Source organism: Entelurus aequoreus, linkage group LG05 (assembly GCF_033978785.1).
Source record: "Entelurus aequoreus isolate RoL-2023_Sb linkage group LG05, RoL_Eaeq_v1.1, whole genome shotgun sequence".
In the NCBI taxonomy this organism is placed as follows: domain Eukaryota; kingdom Metazoa; phylum Chordata; class Actinopteri; order Syngnathiformes; family Syngnathidae; genus Entelurus; species Entelurus aequoreus.
This window is the reverse complement of record NC_084735.1, coordinates 83043382-83071260: the sequence shown is the minus strand read 5'-3', so window position 1 is coordinate 83071260 and position 27879 is coordinate 83043382. Positions and strand designations below refer to the sequence as shown.

The window sequence follows — 27879 nt, the reverse complement described above, 5'->3', positions numbered from 1 at the left end:
GATACCAAATGATATATTGCGAGAATCGTGTTGAGTCGATTCTGAGTAAAATCGCCCGCCACCCCAAGATTCGGATCGAATGGTTAAGTGCCCAAAAATTCACACTCCTAATTATGCGGGGGGGGGGGGGGGGGGGGGGGGGGGGGGGGGGACGGACGGACGAGTTTATTACTTAAAATATTGATACGTTGGTGGAGCACAAGAGTAAAATAATCAGTTTGTTTGTGTACATCCATCCATTTTATTACAGCAACATAAAGCAATGGGCGCTGCATCACATGTTTTGACTGAGGACACCATTTGTTCTGAAAAACTGAATCATTGTAGCTGATTTTGACGTAAAATAACAAAAACCTGCAGGGTTAGGGATTCAATGGAGGTAGTCCGACAACAAGAAAGATCACAGCAACTTTTTGAATTTTAATGAAAAGTTCTTGTCGCAATTCAATTAGTCAACGTGTTGCCATCTTTGAAATGGTTCTAATGGCAGCGCTTTAAAAAAACACACGAAAAAGAAGCGGGAATGTTTGCAGTTAAGAAAGAAGATCACAAACAATATCTCTGCTTGGCAATCAAAAATCAGTTAATTTACACGGGCAGGCACCTAATTAAAAAAATAATCCAAATTTGCAAAACAGTCGTCCTCCATTGTCGCTCGCAAACATCCCTTCAATGTACAAATCAGTCCCAGCGTAAAAAAATAAACAGTGTGAAGCCTTTTCAACACCTGGATAAGACTTTTGTTAGACTCTCGTCGTGTTGTCAGGCCGCACCCAGGAAAGTGTTTTTTGACCGTCAAAGAAAAAAAGTGTGGCTTGGAACGTAACGTCGATAAAAAAAACTCACAGCGGTGACTCGCAGTCCTCTTAAAAAGGTCACTTCATGTTCTTCCTGTTGTGTTGCCTGCGCGCCTGCAGCCTCTGCCGCGCCCCGCTGGGCTTGGAGCCGGCCCCGATGGAGAAGGAAGGAGCCGCAGGGGAACCTGACAGGCAAACACACGAGTTAGGGTATGTCCTGGTTCGGGGCATGAAGGTGTAGACGCGGCCTACCGAAAGGAGCGGCGTTGAAACCCTGCAGCGGCGTTCCGGGGCTTCCGAAGGGAACTGCGGCGGCGCTCTGGCCAAAAGATGGCGTGGATGTCCCTGTGAGAAGACCAAAGATTCAGAAGTTTGAAAACATTGACAAGGAGTTTTTCCGAATTTACAGCTTTGCAGGGGCCCGTCGCACATTTTTAACTATTATTAGCATACCTTTTTTGCAGATATAAACCTCAGCGTCAAATATTTTGTTACTTGACGAATGACACCTGTTAGCATGCTAATGTTAGTATGCTAGCTTTTTTAAATGTTGTAGCTGTACACCTCAGTCATATTTTGGTATTTGATGCGTGCTAACATTTTAAAACACATGTTTCAGGTACACCCCTCAGAGTAATATAATTTGATACTTGACGCATGTCACAGTTAGCATTTTAGCATGCCAACATTAGCATGATACCATTTTTACAGGTACACACCTCGGTGCAATATATTTTGGTATTTCACTAATGCTTAGCATGATACCATTTTTACAGGTACACACCTCGGTGCAATATATTTTGGTATTTCACTAATGCTAACTGTAAGCATGCCATTGTTAGTACACTAGCTTTTTATTTATTTATTTATTTTGTAGGTATACACCTCAGTCACATCTTGGTACTTGATGCATGCTAATGCTAACATAATAAAAAAAAATCTTTAGGTAGGTTAATTTCATAGTTTAAATGGAGTGCTAAATAAGTAGATTGTTTACCCTCCAAACTCAGCAGTTCTAGACCTGCCAATGTTGTTTGTGCTGTATTGTGTATGTTTATTTTGATTCCTGGCTGTCACACATGGATTTGTTTACTTTTTTGTAAACGTTGAACATAAGTCGCTGCTGTCAACAATAATGAAATTAAAATTCAGGGCATTTTATATATTCGTTTATACACAACTTTAATAAAGTTTACTACAAGTTATGTCACACGCTATATGATTGTCTATTTCAATTTATTGACATTTGATTTTTTGTATATCATGTACTTGTGTGCGTGTGTGTGTGTGTATGTATATATATTTATTTATTTTGAGGGAAAGGGGGATAACAACTGGGCACATGACCCCTAGACCGACAGGTAGGCCGGCTAAGGAGACACTATGCCCATTTTTTTTAGACTTTTGCCTATTGTTCACAATCATTATGAAAGACATGACGACAGATGCATTTTCCAATGCATTCTAAATATTAAATAAACGTAAATAAAAGTCTGCTTACAGCGGAGCCGATGGGAGCGTCACTATTCCGCCCATAAAATCCAATAAATAACCATTCATAAAGCAGCAACAGTACTCCATTTAAAATTTCATGACTTGAATATTAACCAGGTATTAGTGATATTAATATTATAAGCGTTAATGCAGACGAACTATTTATAGCGGCGCCGTGATCACGTCCTGTGGGACGATGTTGACATCATCGACTGATCAGCTGCTTCCTCGTTTCAATGCTCCCCGTTAGTTTATTGTAGATCATAAATCTGGCCTCTAATCCGAACAGAAGACGGCTGGTGATATAATCCAACAAGTTGGGACGCGTTGACAGCCATATATGATCTGGAACTGGCGAGGACAACATAAAAAACACTGGCAACTGCTTACGGTTGATCAAAGTTTTTCAGTGGCCACATTTTCTGCGCATCACTCGTCAATCGTGCTTGAATAATTTATGCTATACTGTATATCCATTCATTAGGGGTGTAACGGTACGTGTATTTGTATTGAACCGTTTCGGTACGGGGGTTCCGGTTCGTTCGGAGGTGTACCAAACGAGTTTCCACACGGACATATTAAGTAGCGCAGCGCACGTTGTGTAAACAATGCACACCGAGGCACAACACACGGCATGCTAGCAGCTAACGGGCTACGATAGACTGACCATACGTCTTCTTTTCACCGGATATGTCCTCTTTTGCGGAGCTGTCAGGGCGGAGTTTCTTAAATGCCTCAAATGTCCGGCATTTTGAGTTAGGGTTGCGTCTATTTTCAATGTACGTTCAGGGTTAAGAAGGGGTTAAAAACAAAACAAATTGTGCGCGCAGTAGCATTGGTGAGGGAGGGGCAGAGACAGAGCGAGAGAGAGAGTTATGATAAACGCGCATGCGTCGCCAGGCTCTGCTTTTTATCCATAGATTTATCAGATTTAATTTTTTATTATCTATAGCAGGTGTGTCAAAAGTGTGCCCCGGAGGCCATTTGCGGCCCACAGCTAATGTTTTAAAGGCCCACGGCACATTCTAAAAATACTATTAAAATAAACAAAAACATAACAAAAGTTAAATAAAAAAGCTTAAAGGTTAAATGTAAATTAGAAAAAGTTGCAATGTTGACTAATAAAACAAAGCAGTTTTTTTTTCTTTTCAAACTGGCATTGCTCAAAACATAATATTGAATCAAAATCAATGTTATTATGAATTATTGACCTATCCAAGGTTCCGATTACTTCACATCAAATATTCCACTAAGAAAAATATTTTTGGTGGAAGATTTGGCAAATTTGGTAAATAAATAACCCCAAAATGTGTATATTTTGTTGTTTTCTTACTATACCGAAAATGAACCGAACCGTGACTTCTAAACCGAGGTACGTACCGAACCAAAATTTTTGTGTACCGTTACACCCCTACCATTAATACAATATGTTACTTTAATTTGAAGAAGAAAAAAAAATCCTCATTTTTAAAACGGTGTGGCAGCTTCAATTCAGCTGTGGCAGCGTGCCACAATCAGATACATGTAGTAAAAACCATGGAGTATGTTGTAATCAATAAACTGGTAAATTTCACACACTGTCATCATAGAAATTAAAATAGTAAAATAATGTATTGTTGTCATTTCATTCATGCGAGCAGATGAGAAATTGTAAATGTGCAGAATTTACATAGAAAACGTGTAATTAAGGTAAATAATGTAAGGCTATAAGTTTAATACCAAAGTATAGATATGTTTTGTATGAAAGAAATCTTCATAAGAATACAATCATAGAAGCAAGGAGTAGCATTAAAAAAAAAACTTACCAAAAGCAGGTTTGTCAGCAGGAGCCCCAAAGTTGAAGCCGCCCATCTGGGGTTGCGATACAGCGGCGCCAAAGTTAAACCCGCCAGATGCAGGCTGCACGAGGCCTGAGGGTGTCTGCTGAGGAGCGGTGACACCAAACGCAAAGGGCGTGCCGAGCGATGCGCCCTGCGCCTGGGCAGCTTGTCCAAAGTTTGGCGCTGCAGATAGCGCGCTGGTGGCGCCAAAAGCAAAGGCGGCTGAGCCGCCTCCGAACGCCGGCTTAGTTGGCGTCACAAAGCTGGATGGTGCCGTGGTAGCGGTGGCGGCTCCCCCGAAGGGGAAACCCGACGGGGTGGGGTTGGGCGCAGGCGCAGGTGCAGGCGTTGCTATGCTACCTCCAAATGTAAAGGGCTTTGGTGCGGTGGCTGCTGTGGAGCTGAAGGTGGACTGCGAGGCTGGCGCTTCAAACGACGGCTTACCAAATGAAAACGCAGACTGTGCCAAAGAAGTGGCGGGAGCATTAGTGGTGGCGGCAGCAGCGGGGGCCGCATTGGCCATGGCGAAACTTCCGAAAGTCGGTTGCGTCGCGTTCTGACTGACAGCTGTCTGACCAAAAGCAAACACCTTCTGGTTGGCGGCTTGGGGCTGCGGCGGCTGAGCGGCGCCAAACGCAAAGGTGTTGGTAGCCGTGGTAGCCGGGGGGGCGGCAGCAGCGGTGGTGGCTACAGCTCCAAACTGGAGGGTGTTACCAGCAGCGGGAACAAACACCGGTGCTGAAGACGTACTGGTGCCAGTTGAAGCTGGTGCTGCCCAGGTTTCAAACATGGACTTTATAGCGGGCTGGACTGCAGGATTGGTGGTGGAGGCGGAAGGGATTGTTCCAGTGGAAAGTGATGATGTAACAGTGGTGCTACTCGCTGAGGCACCAAATATTGAAGAAGTCAAAGAAACGGTGGCAGATGTTGCAATGGAAGCCGTGTATGGGGGCGGGGCAAAGCTAAGTCCTGCGGTGGCGCTGCTGGCAAAGATGGGCTTGAAGTTCTGGGCAAGAGGTTTGCTTTCTGGGGCTGACATGGTCGGTGGCTTGGAGGGAGCGTTGGTGGGAGCAAAGATGGGTTTGAACCCTGAGGCGAGCAGAGGGTTGGAGTGACTGAGTGACACCGGGCTGCTCATTGCGGCGGCGGCGGCGGGGGCGGGGTTGGAGGTGGTGGACACGGCGGGGCTGCTGCTGATCTGACCAGACAGTCCAAACAAGCTGGTTCCAGCTAACGATGGAGCGCTGCTGCTGGCAGGCTTGGAAACCGGGGCCAGAACCTGGGTGAAAGCGGAGGGCTGGCCCACACCTGCCAAAGTGGCCTGGGACTGTGAGGCAGGCGGCGGCTTTGGGGCGTCCGTTACAGTGGACATCTTGGGAAGTGCCAACGTGGTCAATGCAGACACTGTGCACACAGAGAGGCCAAAAATGAAGAGAAAACTATGGACACACCCACAAATAAATTCCTGAGATGATGAGCCTACCTGTGGTGGTGCTGGCCGCAGAGCTTGCGGGACTCTTCATCTTCAGGGCCTCCAGCAGGGGATTGGGGGCCACAGGTGCCGGGCTGGGATCCAGGTTGATGACGGGCGGGGCCGAGCTGGAGGTTATGGGCAGAGGGGCGGCCAGAAGGCTGCTCAGAGTGAGGGCCGTGCTGGCGGGAGCAGTGGTGCTCGACGAGGCAGGCGTGGTGGAGGTCAGAGGAGAGGTGGACTTTTCGGGTTCGGGAGCTTGAGAGTCACAAGTCAGGGTTTAGGCAGAGGTTGAAAAGGTCACAAAACGGTGCACGTCAGTCTTATCTTCATATCTGTACCAACTCACCAGGTGTCTCCAGGACCTTCTGGATCTTGCTGATGGCGTCTTTCTTCTCATCATCCAGATCCTTCACAGTGATCGTGTAGCCCAGCTCGGGTGGTGGAGGCTGCAACACAATCATGGGGAGTCAAAGAGGAGAATACGCAGGCTTTTGTGTGAGGGGAAGGTGGAAAGTGCAATGATAACCGTAGAAAAATGCAGTGGAACCCGCTTACATCGACAACTCATCAAGTCTCGGTCCACCGTGTTCTTATTACTCAAAAGTGCCCTCTTCTTAAGAAATATATTCACTTGAATTCAGCTTCATTTCAGAGAGGTTAATTTATTTTATTGTTTTTGTACACTTGTATGACAATTAGTGTGTAAAAAAAAAGAGCGTGTCAAACATGGAACACTGATGACAGCGGCTCATTGTTTTTGGCGGAACATAAACATTTACATTGTATTGAAATGCACAAAGTAGTAGTCCTGAGTTCAATCCCGGGCTCGGGATCTTTCTGTGTGGAGTTTGCAAGTTCTCCCCGTGACTGCGTGGGTTCCCTCCGGGTACTCCAGCTTCCTCCCACCTCCAAAGACATGCACCTGGGGATAGGTTGATTGGCAACACTAAATTGGCCCTAGTGTGTGAATGTTGTCTATCTGTGTTGGCCCTGTGATGAGGTGGCAACTTGTCCAGGGTGTATCCCGCCTTCCGCCCGAATGCAGCTGAGATAGGCTCCAGCAACCCCCGCGACCCGAAAAGGGACAAGCGGTAGAAAATGGATGGATGGATGAAAGGCATTACCGCTCGTTAGTGGAGATGTCCGAAACACACAGAAACATTCAGTTGAGTGGCCTTCACAATAAAAGGCACACTCTGTTCACCAAGATAAAATGCAAAAACTATTTTTTTGTACGGTTTCCGAGGGAAAATTATTTCCAAATAACATTTCTCCTTAATAGTGAATATTCATAATTAGTGTCACATTAATGCAAAAATAACTCACAACATCCGCAAATATAAGGAAGTAGCAACAAAAGCACAATTTATTAATTATTAGAAAAAATGGCTGTTTGAGAGTGAACATTGTAATCAATGGTTCGGAGCAGGATATATATATATATATATATAAAATTTTTGACAATATGATTTGCCTGAGCGGCTAGGAGACATTGAGAGTAACAAGCGGTAGAAAATTGATTAGAAAGGACAGATTTTTAAAAAATAATAAAAATTAAAATACATTTTAACTCATTTATTTTTTTAACCTACTCAGTGGCCTAGTGGTTAGAGTGTCCACCCTGAGATCGGTAGGTTGTGAGTTCAAACCCCGGCCGGGTCATACCAAAGACTATAAAAATGGGACCCATTACCTCCCTGCTTGGCACTCAGCATCAAGGATTGGAATTGGGGGTTAAATCACCAAAAATTATTCCCGGGCGCGGCTATGCTGCTGCCCACTGCTCCCCTCACCTCCCAGGGGGAGATCAAGGGGATGGGTCAAATGCAGAGGACAAATTTCACCACATCTAGTGTGTGTGTGACAATCATTGGTACTTTAACTTTAACTTTTTTACTTGGGACTCACGGCGAGCCGGATTTTGGACGCTGGCGGGCCGTAGTTTGGGGACCCCTGGTTTAGAGGATACAGCAAAGGTTTAGGGGTGTATTAATGAATATCATTTTCAAAATGTCATTTACAACAGCACCTTTGGCACTTTTACATTTGAACATTGCTTAATGGTGTGTAATTGTAAGCATTTGACAATTATATTCTTGAATAGTTGAAAAGTAATAGTAAGCATTTGACAATAATAATGTTGTGTAGTTAAGTGTGGCAAATGCATACTTGCTCGTTCGACAATGCTGATAGGCTCACGTTGCTCATTTAGTTTTAGGATGAAATATTTCCACACAGGCTTAACACTCATCTTTTTTCCTCCTAACGTTTGTTACTTAGTAGTGCTTCTCACTAGCAAGTCACGACTAGCGACAATTAGCATTCATTGAATTACTATCAGCTCAGGCCTACAGTTGTATAGTTTTTTTACTGCCTCTGGACATCGTATTTAATGCTTTTTTAAGCTGTTTAAGGCCTTAATTTTCACGAAAAACATGACTTAATGCTCTGCGGAAACCATCAATACATTGCAAGAATGGAGTTGTATCGAGTACTGATTCTGAACAGAATGGTCACCCCAAGAACCGGCTCGAACCGTAAGGTGCCCAAAGATCCCCACCTCTACTATACATGATTTAAAAATCTGGTGTTAACTTTTACAAACTTCCGAGGTGATTGAGCAGAAGCTCAGTAGCTAGCTTAGCTGTCTTTAAGCAAGCGCTGTGTTACTGAAAGCAGTTCCTCTGTGTTAGCTCTACAAATAACATGTCTATGGATGTTCTCATTTATCCAGGTCATTGTAATCTCAGGGCGTTCAATCGATCGCAACTGGACTGTTTGGTTTGTCCTCGAAGACGTTTTGCCTCTCATCCGAGTAGGATTCATCAGTTCATGCCCATAAACTTAGATTGGTCACATCTTGTCTAGTGGCTGGTGCCAATACCTCAGTAGGCATCATCTGTTAATGAGCATGAACCGATGACATTGGCACTAGCCGCTGGACTAGATGTGACCGATCTCAGTCTAAGACTGGATCTGACCAATCTAAGTCTAAGACTACAACTGACCAATCTAAGTCTATGAGCATGAAATTCTGAAGCCTACTCGGATGAGAGGCGAAACAACTTCTAAGACAAACCAAACAGTCCAGTTGCGATCGATTGAATGGCCTGAGATCTCCAATAACAATGTCGCTATAGCTTGGTTAATATGCAGGTCACAGCATGTAAACAAAACGTTGTTTGTGGATTATAGGTGTTATTACACAAAATAGTTTAACCTCATTACCTACATTGTTATGCGCCTCGTACTAGCAGATTTTGAATATTTAGAATTCAAAGAAAAGGGAAAGACGTGTTCTTTTCTCACAAAAGGATTGTGAATGATGGGCAAAAATGCTTCTTTTATAATCACAACATTGGAGGTTCCACAGTAGATATATTTTCTCCTTACCAGCGAGATGTGGTCGTCCCGGTTGGCGGACACAAGGGGGATCTTGCGTTTTCTGTTCCCACCACTCCCAGTGTAGTCCATTGAGGTCGTAACTGGGACTATGGCGGCTGGGGTGTGCTTGGCTGAAATGCATTGCGACCTGAGTACACGACATCCTCCTTTTAGACTACAAGACTGCAGCGTCACACTCACAAGTCTCAGGTGCTTTTTCCGAGGCCGTCTTATTGGACCTCACCGAGGACGCAGAGCTTGGAGAAAGACCGTCATCGCCTCTGGTGAAAGAGAACCAACACGATACAACCAGTAACATTACCATTTATGTGAATCCAGGACTGACGGGGAGAAATAAGACCAGCATAAAAACACACCTTGGTCTCTTGGAGGCTGCTTCTGGTGTCTGGGAGCGAGAAGAGCCCAGGCTGGACGTAGGTGAGCTTGGTGCTGATGGCTTCAACTGTCAGAGGAGGTAAAAGTCTAATCATCTTCTTGCTGCTGTAGTAGAATTTCTGACCTTTTGACCTATATTTCTTGTCTTTTAAGAATGTCCGCTCATTTTCAATACTCTTGTATTTTTGTGCCATTGAATGGACCAGTTGTGGGACAAAAGTGAATATTAAGTCGTGCCAACCTGTCTATAGAATGTGTTGACTGTCTAAAGCAGGGGTCTCAAACACGCGGCCCGCGGGCCAATTGTGGCCCGGGAGACGTTATTTTGCGGCCCCCACCTTAATATGAAAGTTTAATGTTAGTGCGGCCCGCGAGTTTTAAATGAATGGCGCTTGACAGCGTTGTGTGCGGAGCTGAAGAAATCTACCAATCACGTTGTGGTATGAGGCTCTCGACAATATCGAGGGCGTGCCGTGATGGCACTGTCATCAGTGTCCTCTAGAATCTGTCACCGCATCATCTTTTTCTCCATACTAACAGCGTGCCAGCCCAGACACATGTTGTATGAGGCTTCTAGAGACACACGCAGGTTATTGCAAGACATACTTGAGGAACAGCCATACATTTCACACTGAGGGTGGTCATATTTTATTTTATTTATATTTTAACACTGTTACAAATATGCGCCACACTGTGAACCCACACCAAACAAGAATGACAAACACATTTCGGGAGAACATCCGCACCTAAACACAACATAAACACAACAGAACAAATACCCAGAATCCTTTGCAGCCCTAACTCTTCCGGGCTACAAAAACACCCCCGCTACCCCTAACCCCGCCCAACTCAACCCCCCCCATCTCCCGAATTCGGAGGTCTCAAGGTTGGCAAGTATGCATTGATGTCACTTGCGTAATGCAAGCAGAGAAACATTTTGCCGCTTTTCTATGACACACGCTCTTCCTTCCTCCCTCCCTGCCTCCCTCCCTCGCCCGCCTGCTCGCTCCCGCCCCCGTTGTAAACAGTCCGGGCGGGGAAGACGAGCACTCCGCCGAAGGAGCGAGCGACAATACAAAAGTGTGGTGCACTGGACCCCAGCGCTGATACAGACGTGGTGATGTTAACCCGTTCGGGGCTAATTGTGCTACCGTAACTGTAAACTCCACCCCCCACCCTCCTCCCGTTGGCTCCAGACAGAGACGATTTTTGATGCAATATTTCTTTCACAGGGGCACCCCGACGTGTCTTATTTCATTTCATTTCATTTTTATTTATCTCCTTCATTGATGTGCATCTTTGATCGATAGACAATTATACCTCAATTTTTAAATTATACATTTACACACCAATGCCTGAGAAGGAGCAGGATGAAGAAAAATCTTATATTTTTCTGCCCCCTTCAACATAGTACGTAGTCTTACTTAATGATATCATATAAACAAACAATTACATCCAAATATAACGAAAACAAACAAAAAAACACAAGAAGTGCAAAACTTCATGATGTACAAAAAGAACAAAAAAAACAAAATAAGTAGTATACACCTCACAGGATGATACAAAACAAATACAAAACTAGGCAAAAAATAAGTAAAATAATAAATATAAAGCAAAATGTAAACAGTTATGGCTGTCCATATGATCTCATTGTTCTGTCCTTATATATTTTTTCAATTGGAATATATTTTTACAATCTTTTATCTCTTGTAAAGAGAATTCCATAGTTTAACCCCCACCACTGATATACACATTTGTTTTAAAGTTGTCCTTGAATACTGATGTTTGAAATGACCTTTTCTTCTATGCTCTTCATTCTCAGAAGTGATGACAAACATTTTTTGTAAATTTGCTGGTAATGTTTTACTTTTAGCCTTAAACATGACACATAATGTCTGTAACTTTACTAGCTCCTGTAGTTTCAATAAACCCGAATTAATAAATAATATGTTAGTGTGTTTTAAGTAATCTACTTTATGAATAATCCTTATAGCTCTTTTATGTAGTTGATACAGAGAAAGTTGCGTTGCACAAGGAATACAATTTGAAACGTCATTATACAACTAGACATGCTGAGGACTATGCAAAATACTAGGGGAGTGAACCGGGTTGCAAATTTTAAAACCAGTCTACTGAGGCAACAAGATTTCGTCAAGAATTGAAATGACCTTTTCTTCTATGCTCTTCATTCTCAGAAGTGATGACAAACATTTTTTGTAAATTTGCTGGTAATGTTTTACTTTTAGCCTTAAACATGACACATAATGTCTGTAACTTTACTAGCTCCTGTAGTTTCAATAAACCAGAATTAATAAATAATATGTTAGTGTGTTTTAAGTAATCTACTTTATGAATAATCCTTATAGCTCTTTTCTGTAGTTGATACAGAGAAAGTTGCGTTGCACAAGGAATACAATTTGAAACGTCATTATACAACTAGACATGCTGAGGAGTATGCAAAATACTAGGGGAGTGAACCGGGTTGCAAATTTTAAAACCAGTCTACTGAGGCAACAAGATTTCGTCAAGAAAGCAAGCGAAAAGAGCGATGCAGCAGTCAAAGCTAGCTACATGGTGAGTGAGATGGTTGCTAGGGCGGGAAAGCCATTCAAAGGAGGTGAATTCATTAAAAAGTGCATGTTAGATTTTTTTTAAGAAATCTTTTCTTGCGGCCCAGCCTCACCCAGTTTCTGCATCCAGTGGCCCCCAGGTAAATTGAGTTTGAGACCCCTGGTCTAAAGGATTCGAGTTGTTATGGAACAGATAGGAAAAGCAAAACAAGACATTGACGCACTCGATAAGGAACGATGACGCACAACAGACATATAAAAAATGGCAGAAGACCGGAACTCGTGAGTGATTTTGGCTTGTGTGTGTCTTGTTTGCTCCGGAGTAACTTGTGGTTTGTCTGCACGACCAACTCAATTCAACCTGCACTTCTGATAATGGGTAAATAAATTTGTTGTACTAAACTACTTTTGTTGCCTGCTTAAGCTTCGGACAATCCACTACACTGCCACTTAAACAACGGTGACACGTAGATGGTGTAGGTTACCTGCACGAAGCCCCCCAGTGACGAGCTGTAGGAGCTGTGGATGGGGTTCCTCTTGGATCCAGGGGTCCCTCTGGGGGCGTGGAGTCCGTTGGCGGAGCTTATGGAGGACGTGCGAGACCTCTTCATTAGGGACTCTTCCGCCACTGAGGTCATCCCTCTTTTTAGGCTTCCTGGTCTAAAAGAATAAACAAAAACAGAGGGAAGCTAGTACTATAAACACCAATGGACAGCAAAGTTTAGACTCACTTAGGGACCAGTTGTGACGGCGCTCCATTGGGCAAAAGAGGCTCAAAAGCGGAGTGTGCGCTTCCTCCACTGTTGTTACGCCTGGGAACGGATTCAAAACAAGCAGAATAAATCAGGGATGCAAAGGGATGGGAATCGTCCAGTGTAGGGATGTCCGATAATATCGGACTGCCGATATTATTGGCCGATAAATGCTTTAAAATGTAATGTCGGAAATTATCGGTATCGGTTTCAAAAAGTACATTTATGCCTTTTTAAAACGCCGCTGTGTACACGGACGCAGGGAGAAGTACAGAGCGCCAATAAACCTTGAAGGCACTGCCTTTGCGTGCAGGCCCAGTCACGCATAACTTGAGTTGATTTATTTTGGAAAACCTTGTTACATTGTTAAACACATCCAGCGGGGCATCACAACAAAATTAGGCATAATAATGTGTTAATTTCACGACTGTATATATCGGTATAGGTTGATATCGGAATCGGTAATTAAGAGTTGGACAATATCGGCAAAAAAGCCATTATCGGACATCTCTAGTCCAGTGTATCAATTCCTTGGGATCGCCTTTTTTATTTTATTTTAGACGTTCCCTCATCGATTCTTTCGGGTGGGGATGACGTCATTACACAACGTGCGTAGTGACGCCAGATCTCAAAATGGCAGTGCCCGGGCGCAACAAGCACTCTAAAGTTGCTTACATTTTACAAGAAAAGACTACAACAGCGCTACTTGTAATAATTATAAGGCAGCTGGTTCACCAAGAGGACATACGAGCAATATGCTGAAATATTTGAACACAAACATAACGTTAGCACGTCATCTGAACACAACAGGTACTAACTCACACCTCCTATCATGTTAGCACTATTTGTTCCATTTGAATGAATGCCTTCTCATTTTGATGAGCGTGACAAGAGACATTCTGACTGGGCAGGACTCGCCCCAGTTCACGTCTTCTGCTCGACGAATGTCACAGAGCAGCGATTAAGTTTGTGGTCAAAAGTTTGCATTTTCTGTAGGTGACTGTTCAGTTGTAGTCAGAAAAAGGTTGCATGTTTTCCTGCAACCAGATTTCCTCTCAGTCATTATATTCTACAGGTGAAACTGGTAAAATTAGAATATGGTGTAAAAGTCAATGTCAGCAATTAACTTCAAATATGAAACTAATCTGTGACATTAATTGATTACATGCAAAGTGAGATATGTCAAGCCTTTATTGGTTATAATTGTGATCATCATGGCTTACAGTTTTTAAAACCTTACATTTTAAATTCAATGTTTTCAGAAACTGTACGCCATAATCATCAAAAAATATAACCAAAAAAGGCTTGACATATCTCAGTTTGCATGTAAAAAGTCAATATCACATGTTACTAAATGTTACATTCTTATGTAATGTGTACATAATTAAATTCTACAGAAGAATATTCATTTTTTATATTTATTTACAAATAATTTTTTTCCCCCTATTGCTCTGTGCTCTTGAGACCTCACTGTAGGCTTTGTAAAGTCATGTTACCTCTAAACTAAACACAATTGATGATAATCCATTCTTATTTCTCTTTTTTTTCCAAATAAGAATCGATAAGAGAATTGTTAAGGAACCAAATAATCAAGCAGAATTGAAAGTCGGAACTGGAAAAATCTTATCAATTTCTATCCCAAATGATGCAGTAAGTGTATACTTAAAAAAATCTTATTTTAGCAATACAATTGTGATTTAATTGCTGTACATGCTTGGGTCCCTTAGTTTAGGAGTATTTGTTTGACTATACTGCATGCTAAAATGGTTCCACCACAATAAAACAGACCAACTGGTGAAAAAGTATTGAATTTGACAAGTTTGTATGGACATCAAAATGTACATGAAAAAAAGACTATATTTTCCAGTATGAACTTATATTGTCCCAATGTTAAATGTATTTTGATACTTTTCAAAATAAAAGGGGACCACACAAAATATTCATTATTGTCTTAATTTTAACAGAAGGTTTTATGACACATTAAACATACGTTTCTTGCTGCAAAGAAACATATGTTTAATGTGTCATAAGTCATACAGTGAGGTCTTAAGAGGCACGTAAAGAACTATTTAGGCATCAAATAACACAGTGAACATACTAGACAACTTCTCTTTTAGTAGTAAGTAAACAAACGGGATACAAAGGCTCCTAATTTGGCTGCTGACGAATGCAGTAACATATGGTTTTGTATATTATTGCTTTGTATTTACTTTATAGTAAAATAATTGACCTAATATTGTCTGTTTATTTACATGGTATCAGTATAGAAATATGCTAAACCACTGCTCCATACGTCATCAGCCTGATTTGTATAAACTCCCCTGAACTGTGAAATGCAGTGGAAACAAAAACCACAGACTTCTACAGGAACCTATATATCCAGGAACCACATTTTCCTGAGCTTTTGGTGGAAAGGGCCTATTACCAGCAATGTCACCACATCGCGCCATCATGTCCATGGAAGAAAAAAAAAAAAGTCCCGGTATTTTTCCAAAACAGCATAGTACCTTTTAGTACTGCAGTTCTTAATTAGTACCGGTACACAGTACAACCCTAATAGTATGTAAACGCCGCTTCTTGTTTACGTCACAGGCGACATGTTTTGCAATCAAGCAAAAACATGGAACAAATGTGTCCAACAAGGCAAGACATGAAATCACAGGGGAAAAAAACAACAACAAATGTTTCGGCAGAACTTTGTTGTAAAAAGCTTGTTTTTCTGTCTCGCTCTGTCACACAGACTTCCACAAGCGAACCCCCATTACATTGTGTTGACGATAGTCACGATTACTGTAATGACCTGTATTTCAAATTCCATTGCCAGCTGCAGGTTCAATGTTATAGGTTTAAAACTGCAGTTCTGCTTTTTGTTTACCTTCTTTTGCTCTTCTGCTCATTGGTGAAGCTCCTGTCCTCATCTTCAACCTCTCTCTTGCGGCTATCCTTCAACACCTTGAGGACACTCTCCCGGGAGCAAGGGTCAACAGGGTCCCTGGGGACCCCAGCGCAACTCAGGTGGTTCAAACTAGACAGGAAAAGATTCCAATCGCGGTTAGGTCTCTAGTAACAAAATCCTCATTCCCCATGATATATTTCCTATGTTGTGTGTGAAAGGAAACCTGGGGCTGGGGTGGTCCGGCCGGGCGATCTTCATAGTGACAGGACTTTGAGCAGCTGGGGAATTTCGAGGGGTGAGGACGCTTTTCTTCCTGAATCCGTCCCAACTGACGGGAGGCAGAAGGCCCATGGAGGAGGCGCCTGGCTGCTGAAGGGGGTAGTGACGCTGGGGGGTGATGTTGAAGCGTCCGGCTGAGCCTGGTGGCTCCCTTCAAAAGTAGTAAAAAAACACACCTTCAGATTAAAAGTTCACTCACTCTCTTTACCAGTTTATTAGGTACACCCATGTAATTCAATGAGATGTAAAAGAAAATGTTCTTTCAGATATTACAAAAGTATGTCTAGGATATTGAGAAGCTTATTAGTTAGTAGTGATGGGACGAAAAGTGCAGAGGCTTCGAGTAATGTAGGGGGCATTTCCGCGAAGTGCATATTAAGGCTTGCTTCATGTAGGGGGGGAGCCCAAAATGATGACGTGTGAAGCCTCAGTGCCAGGCTGATTAGGGACGGGGTTCTGATTTTGCCGGGAGATTCAAAATCGCATAAACCGCCCACGCACCATTTAAAATGCGGGCTTATGTTGGGGTCAGTTCGGAATCTGGATAGAGAATAAACTTTTTTTTTTTTAAATGCCACTCAAATCAAAGAATGACGGCAAATGTAATCCAAACCGGCTACCGCTATGTCCTGAATATCAAATAGCTAACTTGTGTTGCACTTACCAGCGCACGTTGAGCGTAATGGTTCGTGCTAATGCCTTTAATGCCACATGACGTGGGTTCGATTCTCTGCAACCTGAGTTTTTGAAACATGTTTATCACTCTAAACATTACCTTTGATGAAGTAACGCATTCTGCATGTATTCTTTTTAACCAGCCACCGGAAAGGATGATAGAGAGGTTTTGTCAAGGAAAAAAAAAGAATCGCTTAAAACTAAAAAAAATATATATAATAAAATAAAATATAACTACTAAAATATAGGGATGATACTCGAAACCGGTTTTCCCGGTTGTTCGATAAGAAAAGAACCGAGTCCTCAGACTCAAATCCCTTTTTGAGAACCGGTACCCGTTATCGAGACCATTATAGTAAAGAAAAAGAGTTGGTTCTTTATTCGAATCACTTGGAACGAATCCCGTCCCGACAAGAAATGCCCCATGTGACATCACAAGAAATGACGTCACGTAGCTCAGTCATTTGTCACGGTGGGGTGCAGCGTGCTGCGGTACGTTCCCGGGACGCAAAACTGACGGCTCCGGACGAAAGCGTGCAGGTAGGTGATTTATTTCTCATAAATCATACACATTACAACAGACAGGAACGAAACTAAAGGAAAGCGTGCCGTTCGCACGAGAAGCTAAAGCAAAAACTTACTTAGCACAGGAATATTAGAAGCTAAGGTAACTTAGCACAGGAATCATGAGCTCGAAAACCAGAATGCCAACATAACTGTTGCAAATGCAAACAATGAAGCCACGACGAGTGACCGGAAAAGGCAGGCTTAAATAGAGTCTCTGATGAGCAACAGGTGCGCGTACAAGGCAGGTGAAAATCATAAATAACCATGGTGACTAAAACAAACCCCCGAAGTGCACAAAACAACTAAGGAAGTCCAAAACTAACAGAACATAACTAAACAAAATATGATCCGACCACATCATAATACATCACAGTTTCATATAATTTCACTTTACAGGAGTAGGAAGAAGTAAAGCTCATTTAATCCTTCCCCTTTCCCACTTCATACAAATATATACATAATTTACTGACATTTTTATAATAAAATATCTGTGAATTATTATATACAACAGTTTTGTAATATGTAATTAATTAATTCAGTCAGTATTAATATACTGAGATGAAGAATATCTTATTTTCGATAAGGTTGAAAGTATTTCTCATAATTATTCTTCTTTGTACTTTGTAAGCACTATTCATTTGAACAACCTCTTAAAGTGGATCATATCAGTACAATGTTTAACTTCTTCACTTAATCCATTCCATCATTTAATTCCACATCATTTTAGCTGTTCGCAATTTTACCAAATCATCAAACTTTAATATTTTTGACTCAATAAATAAAGTGTTTGTATGTTCTCTATATCCAACATTATGTATCAGTCTAATTGATCTTTTTTGTAACACGGTTAACGAATGTAGCGCACATTTGTAGTTATTTCCCCACATTTCTGCACAATAGCTCAGATATGGTAATACTATAGTAGCGAGCAGTAGAGAATGTGAAGTGATTTGTTAAACCAAATATTGTGTGTTTTTTTCCATATACAACAACCTATCTGGACTCGATAAGAGAATCGATAAGGAATCGGTTCAATAAGAGGATTCGATAATAGGCTCGAACTCGATAATTTCTTATCAAACATCATACCTACTAAAATATATATATATATATATATATATATATATATATATATATATATATATATATATATATATATATATATATATATATATATATATATATATATGTCTTAATTAGATTATCCAAAAAATAGTGCTTGATACCGTGGTAGAGCGTAATATGTATGTGTGGGGAAAAAAATCACCAGACTATTTCATCTCTACAGGCCTGTTTCATGAGGGGTTTACCTCAATCCTCAGGAGATTTTAAAAATCTCCTGAGGATTGAGGATTGATTTTAAAAATCTCCTGAGGATTGAGGTAAACCCCTCATGAAACAGGCCTGTAGAGATGAACTAGTCTTGTGATTTTTTTCCCACACATACACATATATATATATTTATTAGGGCTGCAACAACTAATCGATTAAATAAAATAGTTGGCGATTAATTTATTCATCGATTCGTTGGATCTATACTAGGCGCATGCGCTGAGGCTACGTTTTTTTTTTTTTTTTTAACCTTTATTTATAAACTGCAACATTTACAAACAGCTGAGAAACAATAATCAAAATAATAGGGGTGTAACGGTACGTGTATTTGTATCGAACCGTTTCGGTACGGGGGTTTCGGTTCAGTGCGGAGGTGTACCGAACGAGTTTCCACACGGACATATTAAGTAGCGTACAGCACGTTGTGTAAACAACACTCAAAATGCCGGACATTTTAGGCATTTAAGAAACGCCTCAAATGTCCAGTATTTTGAGTTATGGTTGCGTGTATTAACAATGTACGTTCAGGGTTAAGAAGGGGTTAAAAACTAAACAAATTGTGCGCGCAGCAGCATTCGTGAGGGAGGGGCAGAGATAGAGAGCGAGAGAGTTATGATAAATGTGCATGCGTCGCCAGGGTCTGCTTTTTATCGATAGATTTATCAGATTTAATTTTTTATTATCTATAGCAGGGGTGTCAAAAGTGTGCATTTTTGTAACATTTTCCTTGTTTTATTTGGCAAGTTGAAAGAACATGGCGCCAGTATATTGTTCTTTTTCAATAAAATACTGGAAAGGATAGAAATGTAGTTGGTCTCTTTTATCCGATTATCAATCGATTAATCAAAGTAATAATCGACAGATTAATCGATTATCAAATTAATCGTTAGTTGCAGCCCTAATATATATATATATATATATATATATATATATATATATATATATATATATATATATATATATTAAGGGTGTAACGGTACGTGTATTTGTATTGAACCGTTTCGGTACGGGGGGTTCGGTTCGGAACGAAGGTGCACCGAACGAGTTTCCACACGGACATATTAAGTAGCGCACCGCACGGACGGACATAAGCAGCGCACCGCACGTTGTGTAAACAATGCACACTGAGGCACAACACACGACATGCTAGCAACGACCGGGCTACGACAACATGTAAAAGCCAGAGCTGGAAGACCCTCCTGCCTCGTTAAGATCTCCCGTTTGGGAACACTTCGGCTTCGCGGTGCGATATAACAATGGAGGACGAGAGGTGGACAAAGCGAAAGCGGTTTGCAGACATTGTTCAGCAGCAGTAGTGTATGCTTCTGGCAACACGTCAAACATGCTAACCCATTTGAAGCAGCACCACCCCCAAGTGAACATCGCTTCAACGAAGAGAAAGACGAGCGTGGTGCAAACACAGCTCCCCATCGCATTCAAGCAGCCTCTCCTCAGCGAGTCAGACAGGGCTAAAGCAATAACAAATGCCGTTGGTGTTTTTATAGCAGCAGATTTAAGACCATATTGCATTAAAAACCAGATTTTGACCCACTTCTATGGTGGAAGAACAATGAGCCCATACATCCTCTTACTGCCAAGTTAGCCAGGCACTACCTCGCCATACCTGCTAGCTCCGTGCCCAGCGAAAGAGTGTTTTCCACAGCGGGAGACATTGTAACTGAAAGCAGGTCTGCTCTTTCTGCAGACAATGTGGATAAACTGATTTGTCTGGCAAAAACCATGAAGATTGAGTGAAAGTCACCAGGGTTAAAGGCTGGGTGGGAAAAAGGAAAGTTAATCTGAGGCTGAGTTGACTTGAAACTGTTAAATGTTGCACTTTTTATATGTAGAAGAAAAGTTTCGTCATTTTATTTAATCTGAGCAACAACTTGAAGCAGTTTAATGTTGCACTTTATATGTAGAAATGTTGCACTTTATATGTAGAAAGGTTTCGTAAGAAAACAATTCTGAGCCTCATCTTATTTAGTTTTTATTTTATATATGTTGACCACATTAACCCTGGAAATGGACCCTGTGTGTATATGTATGCTATTGTTATGCTTAGCATTCATGACTGCCTGCTGTTGCACTGATCAGCCTAGTGGTGGCTCACATCCATCACACACACAGCTATTTCTATTTTTGGGCAGAATTATTATAGTGTTCCCAATGTTAAAAGGATAAAGCCATTGTTTACAAATTTGGTAAATAAATAACCAGAAAATGTATATTTTGTTGATTTCTTATTGTACCGAAAATGAACCGAACCGTGACCTCTAAACCGAGGTACGTACCGAACCGAGATTTTTGTGTACCGTTACACCCTTAATTGATCATATGATTAACTACTGTGTTGATTGAAGAGTGATATATTTTTCTAAAACAGTGGTTTTAAAGTTTTTTTTAAATGTGTGAATGGAACTGGAACATTTTAAGGAATCATCCAAGCTGTTCCACAGATGAACCTCCCTGACTTTTTAAGCTAGTTCTTATGTTTCCTTTCTGAAAGACAGCTGAACCTGAGGTCATAGGGACTCTCTCTGGGTTTGAACCTCTCCTGTAGACAGCAGTGTTGAGGTCAACAAGATTGTGCAGTTTTAATGTTTTTAATTTAATAAACAGAGCATTGGTTATGGTCATAATAATCCGCATAATTTACAATTCTAATGGATTTCTTTTGAAGTAAGAACATAGAGTTGATGTTTGATTTGTAATTGTTACCCCAGATTTCAACACAATAATTGAGATATGGCCATGATATTACATATCATGGCGCCGATGAAGGCTGCTTCGGTGCTCTCTGTTTTGTTTGTTTTTGTGCATAAATTGTGTTTCTGGGTGCTCTTACACCCGCGAAGAGCTATTGAACATCAGATCCATCATCCCTATGGACTTGTTACCAGTCATTTTAGCGTCAGCTGCGGATTTGGTCCATTCTGTGATCAAAAGAGGGAGAGCGCACCGAAGAGGGAAACGTGCGGGCGCTCTTGTCCGTCTTCGCGGACGGGGATTACGCACGCCTCTACCAGGCATCTTCCTCTCCAACGTCCGCTCACTTGCCAACAAGATGGACGAGCTAGCGTTGCTGATGAGAAGGAACAAGGACTTTTCCTCATCTTGTGTGTTGTGCTTCACGGAGACATGGCTGAGCGCGAATGTCCGGACAGCGCGGTTGCAACTGGATGGCTTTCATCTCCTCCGCGCCGTCAGAGACGCGGCGCTCTCCAGCAAAAAAAGAGGCGGTGGAGTCTGCTTCTTTATCAACAACAGCTGGTGTACAGACGTGACAGTGATTTCAAAACTCTGCTCCCCTTCTCTGGAATATATCTTCATCCACTGTAAGCCCTTTTACTCACCGCGTGAGATTGTTTCATTCATTCTCGTGGCTGTTTACATCCCGCCCGGCGCGGACGTGCGTGACGCTCAGCGCGCGCTTGCAGGACAGATCTTACATGTGGAACGGTCTTTTCCCGACTCTCTTGTTATCGTGCTTGGTGACTTTAACAAGGGAAATTTGAGCCAGGAATTACCAAAGTATAGACAGTTTATTAAATGCCCGACCAGAGAGGAGAACACGCTGGATCACTGCTACACTACATTGAGCAAGGCTTTTCATGCAGTCCCGCGCGCTGCTCTTGGTCTATCAGATCACGTGATGGTGCACTTAATCCCTTCATACAGACAGAGACTGAAACTGGCTAAACCGGTTATGAGGACCATTAAGTGTTTCACCGCCGAGTCTGTGGACGAGTTGCGTGCTTGTTGGGAGACGACAGACTGGGAGGCAATTGGAGCGGCCACGAACAATCTGGACGAGTATACGGACACTGTGACCTCATACATACAGTTCAATGAGGCGCGCATCATTCCAACGCGCACCAGGGTTTGTTATAACAACGACAAGCCCTGGTTCACACCCAAGCTCCGACAGCTGCGCAAGAAAAAGGAGGCTGCGTGGAGAAGCGGGGACCGAAGTACATACAGAGAAGCGAAGTACCACTTCAACAGGGAAGTGGAGAAAGCTAAATCTGTGTACTCTAACCGTCTACAGGAAGTTCCGCTCCAATGATTCTGCGGCAGTTTGGAGAGGTCTAAGGGCCCTTACGAACTATAAGCCCAAAACCCCCCAGGCCCTGAATGACCGGACTCTCGCTCAAGGCCTCAACACACATTACTGTCGTCATAAGCAGCCTTCAGCTCATCAAAGGCATGCTCCCCCCACCATCACCCTCCCCACCAATGCCAGCATTTCATTAGAGGAGTTAAAGGACTCAAATGACATCACAGGACTCCAAAAACATCATAGGGCTGTAAAGGCCCTCTTCATCAAAGAAGAGGATGTACGCCGGCAGTTCTTGAAGCTGAATACGCGGAAAGCCCCCGGGCCGGATGGTGTCTCCCCCTCCACTCTCAGACACTGTGCGGACCAGCTGGCTCCTGTCTTCACTGACATTTTTAACACCTCTCTGGAGCTATGCCGCGTGCCGTCCTGCTTTAAGACCTCCACCATTGTCCCTGTCCCCAAGAAAGCACGGATCACAGGACTAAATGACTACAGGCCGGTCGCGCTGACGTCTGTGGTCATGAAGTCCTTTGAGCGCTTGGTCCTGCCCCACCTCAAGGACATCACCGCCCCCCTCCTGGACCCGCTGCAGTTCGCCTACAGAGCCAACAGGTCTGTGGATGATGCAGTGAACCTGGCCCTCCACTTCATCCTGGAGCATCTGGACTCCCCAGGAACCTACGCTAGGATCCTGTTTGTGGACTTCAGCTCTGCCTTCAACACCATCCTCCCTGGACTGCTACGAGACAAGCTCTACCAGCTCAGCGTGCCCGACTCCCTCTGCAGTTGGATCAATGATTTCCTGACAAACCGAAGACCGCACGTGCGGCTGGGGAAGATTGTCTCGGACAGTCGAACCACAAACACTGGTACTCCTCAAGGCTGTGTACTCTCCCCCTGGCTCTTCTCCCTGTATACAAACTGCTGCACCTCCAGTCACCAATCCGTAAAACTGCTCAAGTTTGCGGATGACACCACCCTCACCGGGCTCATCTCGAATGGCGATGAGTCCGCCTACAGGAGAGAGGTGGACCGGCTGACGTCCTGGTGCAGCCTCAACAACCTGGAGCTGAACGCCCAGAAAACAGAGGAGATGATCATGGACTTCAGGAAAGTCACAGCCCCACCATCCACCCTCACACTGATTGACTCTTCCACCCCCGTCCCCATTGTGGACTCCTTCCGTTTCTTGGGCACCACCTTCACCCAGGACCTCAAGTGGGAGCAGACCGTCAGCTCCCTCATCAAGAAGGCCCAGCAGAGGATGTACTTCCTGCGGCAGCTGAGGAAACTTAAGGTGCCAAACAGAGATGCTGGTGCAGTTTTACTCAGCCATCATAGAGTCCATCCTGACATCCTCCATCACAGTGTGGTTCCCCGGCGCCACAGTCCAGGATAAGAATAGACTGCAGCGCATCGTACGTGCTGCTGAGAAGGTGATTGGCTGCAAGCTCCCATCCCTCCAGGACGTGTTCTCCTCCAGGACCAGGAGGCGTGTGGGTCGGATCACAGCTGACTCTTCTCACCCTGGACACACACTATTCTCCCCTCTCCCCTCAGGCAGGAGACTACGCTCCATCCAGACCCACACCTCCCGCCACCTGAACAGTTTTTTCCCCCTCGGCCATCAGGCACATGAACAATAACTCCTAACAGTAGCTCCTTGAATTCCTTCTAAGTCTATCTGATAGCTCAGTTACAGCTCTTTTTATTACCAAATATGTGTTTTATGTTGCACGATTGCACCAAGAAAAATTCCTAGTTTGTGAACCCGTTCTCAAACAATGGCAATAAAACTATTCTGATTCTGAGTATGGAAGAATTATATAACATGTTAAGAGCCTTTTGATTTACAGAGTTTGTAATTTGATGTAACATAGCAATCATTTTTGCCATCTTTGTCTTGAGTATATTTATGTGCAGTTTCCAATTTAATTTGTCATCTACACTACCGTTCAAAAGTTTGGGGTCACCCAAACAATTTTGTGGAATAGCCTTCATTTCTAAGAACAAGAATAGACCGTCGAGTTTCAGATGAAAGTTCTCGTTTTCTGGCCATTTTGAGCGTTTAATTGACCCCACAAATGTGATGCTCCAGAAACTCAATCTGCTCAAAGGAAGGTCAGTTTTGTAGCTTCTGTAACGAGCTAAACTGTTTTCAGATGTGTGAACATGATTTGCACAAGGGTTTTCGAATCATCAATTAGCCTTCTGAGCCAATGAGCAAACACATTGTACCATTAGAACACTGGAGTGATAGTTGCTGGAAATGGGCCTCTATACACCTATGTAGATATTGCACCAAAAACCAGACATTTGCAGCTAGAATAGTCATTTACCACATTAGCAATGTATAGAGTGTATTTCTTTAAAGTTAAGACTAGTTTAAAGTTATCTTCATTGAAAAGTACAGTGCTTTTCCTTCAAAAATAAGGACATTTCAATGTGACCCCAAACTTTTGAACGGTATTGTACATAGACTCCCAAAAATGTTATTGAATACACCCTTTCTATCTCCATATTAGTGCTGGGCGATATGACGATACATATTGTGGGCACGATAGAAAAATGTCTATTGTGCCATTTCTATTTTCATCGTTTCAAGCAATAGGCTGTATTTTATCCATAGGGCTTTTGCCATCAGATGATTCATAGTAACAACAACAATAATTGCACATTCAGTAAGTGTATTTGGTGTCAGACGGGAGAGGAAACAATATTTTCTTACAAAGAAAAGGATGCGTTGACATGTAGGCTCGCATATCTCTTTCGATTTTTGCGACATGACGCCGCTTTACGTGCACTCTTTGTGTCCAGCGTCTCCGGCCGTTGCGGGTTACCTTGGTTACACACATGAGGGGATCATTGTATGTAAACATGCGAGACAGGACGGGTAGGCGATGCACTGGCGGAAAAAGAAATTGAACCCCCACAATCAGCAGAGACGGAGTCCCAGGACGAACTCCTACCCAAACAAGGGGGTAGCTCGTCAGTCCGGCTTTATTTATCGCTGCCTGCAAACTACTTATTTCCCAGAGGATCACACCGGAGCCGCGATAGCCCAAGGTATGTGTGGCAGGTAACGTTAATATTGTTTTGTTTATCCATGTTTCTTATGTCGTTTTCTAACATACCTCTGAATAGAGTGTAAGGGTGTACCTTTGCATGCAGTATCTCGTTTATTATTAAACTGTCCTGTCAGGCTTTGTGTAGTGTTAGTGTTCATGTGGCTGTGTGTGGCAGTGAATCCTGAAAAATGTGTTTTGTTGCTATTGTTGTTTGCTATACCAAATGTATTTGTTTATTTCACTTGCAAATAAAGTGAGAAAAAAGGTAAGTGGTCATGTATGTTAAATATTTCATAGACCTGAAAGCGTACCATAGCTGTATCGTTATCGTGATATAAAATGATCCATATCGTGATATACATTTTTTTTCCATATCGCCCAGCACTACTCCATATCATCAATTCTTATGTGACACTGTATGTTATTTTTCCTATTTCCAAAAATTATATATTGTTTTATTTAGGTTGATTGATTGTTTAAATTAGTTTTTTTCTCAAATTTGTGCAGCCCTGTCAATTGTTACACTTTTTTTTTTTTTTTTTACCATTTTGAGAAGTTGTAGATTATATAATGTGTCATATTGTATCTGTATACATGTTTGAAATGAACTTAAACCATAACGATCATTCCGTTTAATGGAAACATTTATTTTATCATTGTTACATTTTTCATAGAAATGAAAGCGTACCATGGCTACCGTAATTTCCCGGACTATAAGCCGCGCCTGACTATAAGCCGCACCAGGTAAATTCAGGGGAAAATACAGATTGCTCCATATATAAGCCGCACCCGACTATAAGCCGCAGGGTTTTGATGTGTAATTACCGTAGTATATAGGGGTTCCTGCTACCACGGAGGGGATTGTCGGGACAGAGATGACTGCAAAGCGTCCCATTTATTAACAATAAATCTTTCAATCATTCAATCAAACTTTCACATCTTTAACATGGCGAACAGCATTCGTGCAGAGTACAAATAATACAACGGTGCAAATTAATACAAAGTGCTCGCCTGTACGTTATCAAAACAACCAGCCTACCGGTATATGAAAAGTCAGTCTTTAATCATTGTGTCATCGTCTTCCTCCTGCGTACTAAAACCACCGAAATCCTCTTCGTCAGTGTCGGAGAAGAACAGGCCGTAAATAAGCCGCACTGTTGTATAAGCCGCAGGGACCAGAACGAGGGGAAAAAGTAGCGGTTTATAGTCCGGAAATTACGGTATATCGTGGAATATCGCTATCGTGATATAAAATGATCCATATCGTGATATACATTTTTTTCCATATCGCCCAACACTACTCCATATCAATTCTTATGTGACACTGTATGTTATTTTTCCTATTTCCAAAAATTATATTATTATATTATTTGGTTGATTGTTTCAATTAGGTTTTTTCTCAAATTTGTGCAGCCCTGTCATTTGTTACACGTTTTTTTTTATTACCATTTCTAGAAGTTGTAGATTATATGATGTGTCATATTGTATCTGTGTACATGTTTGAAATTAACTTAAACCATAAACATAATTTCGTTTAATGGAACATGTATTTTACCTTTGTAGCACACTGTTCCATGTTGAGTATAAATACCATCAAAACATTGTAAATTGAAAGTAATGTGGTACCTTATTTTGGTAAAAATGGAAGAAAAGAAATAACAATACCCAGCAAATGACAGCCTCCTATTGGGGGTGTAGACAGCATGGTTGGGTCTGGACAAAGTCTCCCGCAGTTGTTCCCGATGGTTCCGAATGACTCTCGGCCTCCCAAAGTCGCCAGTCGGACTTTCGGGTTTGCCGATGTAGCTCCCCATCAGGAAGTCCCGGGGACTGAACAGAAACGAGTCACTCGCCAAGTGCTCCCCACGATAGACGGCATTAATGCCCGCTCGTGTCTGTCTGAAAGGCCGCTGTGCTTCACGTCCCTCGCCGCCGAGCTTGGTCCTCCTCTGCGGCACCACCGACACGTCGCTCACCCACCAGTCCCAAATGCGAAGGAGGTATCCGGCTAGAGCGACCAGTCCAGCCCGAGGACTGAGGCCTAATGTGGCGGGAAGCGGCGTTCCGACACAAAGGAGCCACGACACACCACAGAGCGCTAAGGTGGCAGCAACGTATCGGAACGAGGGTGTGAAATAAAGGAGTAGACACACTAAAGCGAAAGCAGAAAGAAAAGCTAAGTTTCTGTCTCTAGGTGACATGGCGGCAGCGCGCCCATCATGCTGCTCTGTGCTACTCCTTCTGCGGCCGATGCCATCGTGCTTCACCTTCACATGTGGTGCAGCAGCTCCCCCAATGGATGGACGTGACAT

General features: G+C 42.6%; 1 protein-coding gene across 1 annotated transcript; it reads right to left on the bottom strand.

Moving 5' to 3' along the window:
- Positions 1-226: 226 nt before the first annotated feature.
- On the bottom strand, positions 227-27879 carry pom121 (POM121 transmembrane nucleoporin). The gene is made up of 13 exons (XM_062046688.1): positions 27233-27879; positions 15807-16013; positions 15563-15712; positions 12667-12747; positions 12421-12595; positions 9347-9432; positions 9171-9250; positions 8979-9100; positions 5932-6031; positions 5595-5840; positions 4097-5515; positions 1050-1142; positions 227-982 (listed from the first exon to the last, which is right to left on the bottom strand). The coding sequence occupies exons 1-13, from the start codon at positions 27877-27879 to the stop codon at positions 876-878; spliced, it is 3513 nt and encodes a 1170-aa protein (XP_061902672.1). The 3' UTR covers positions 227-875.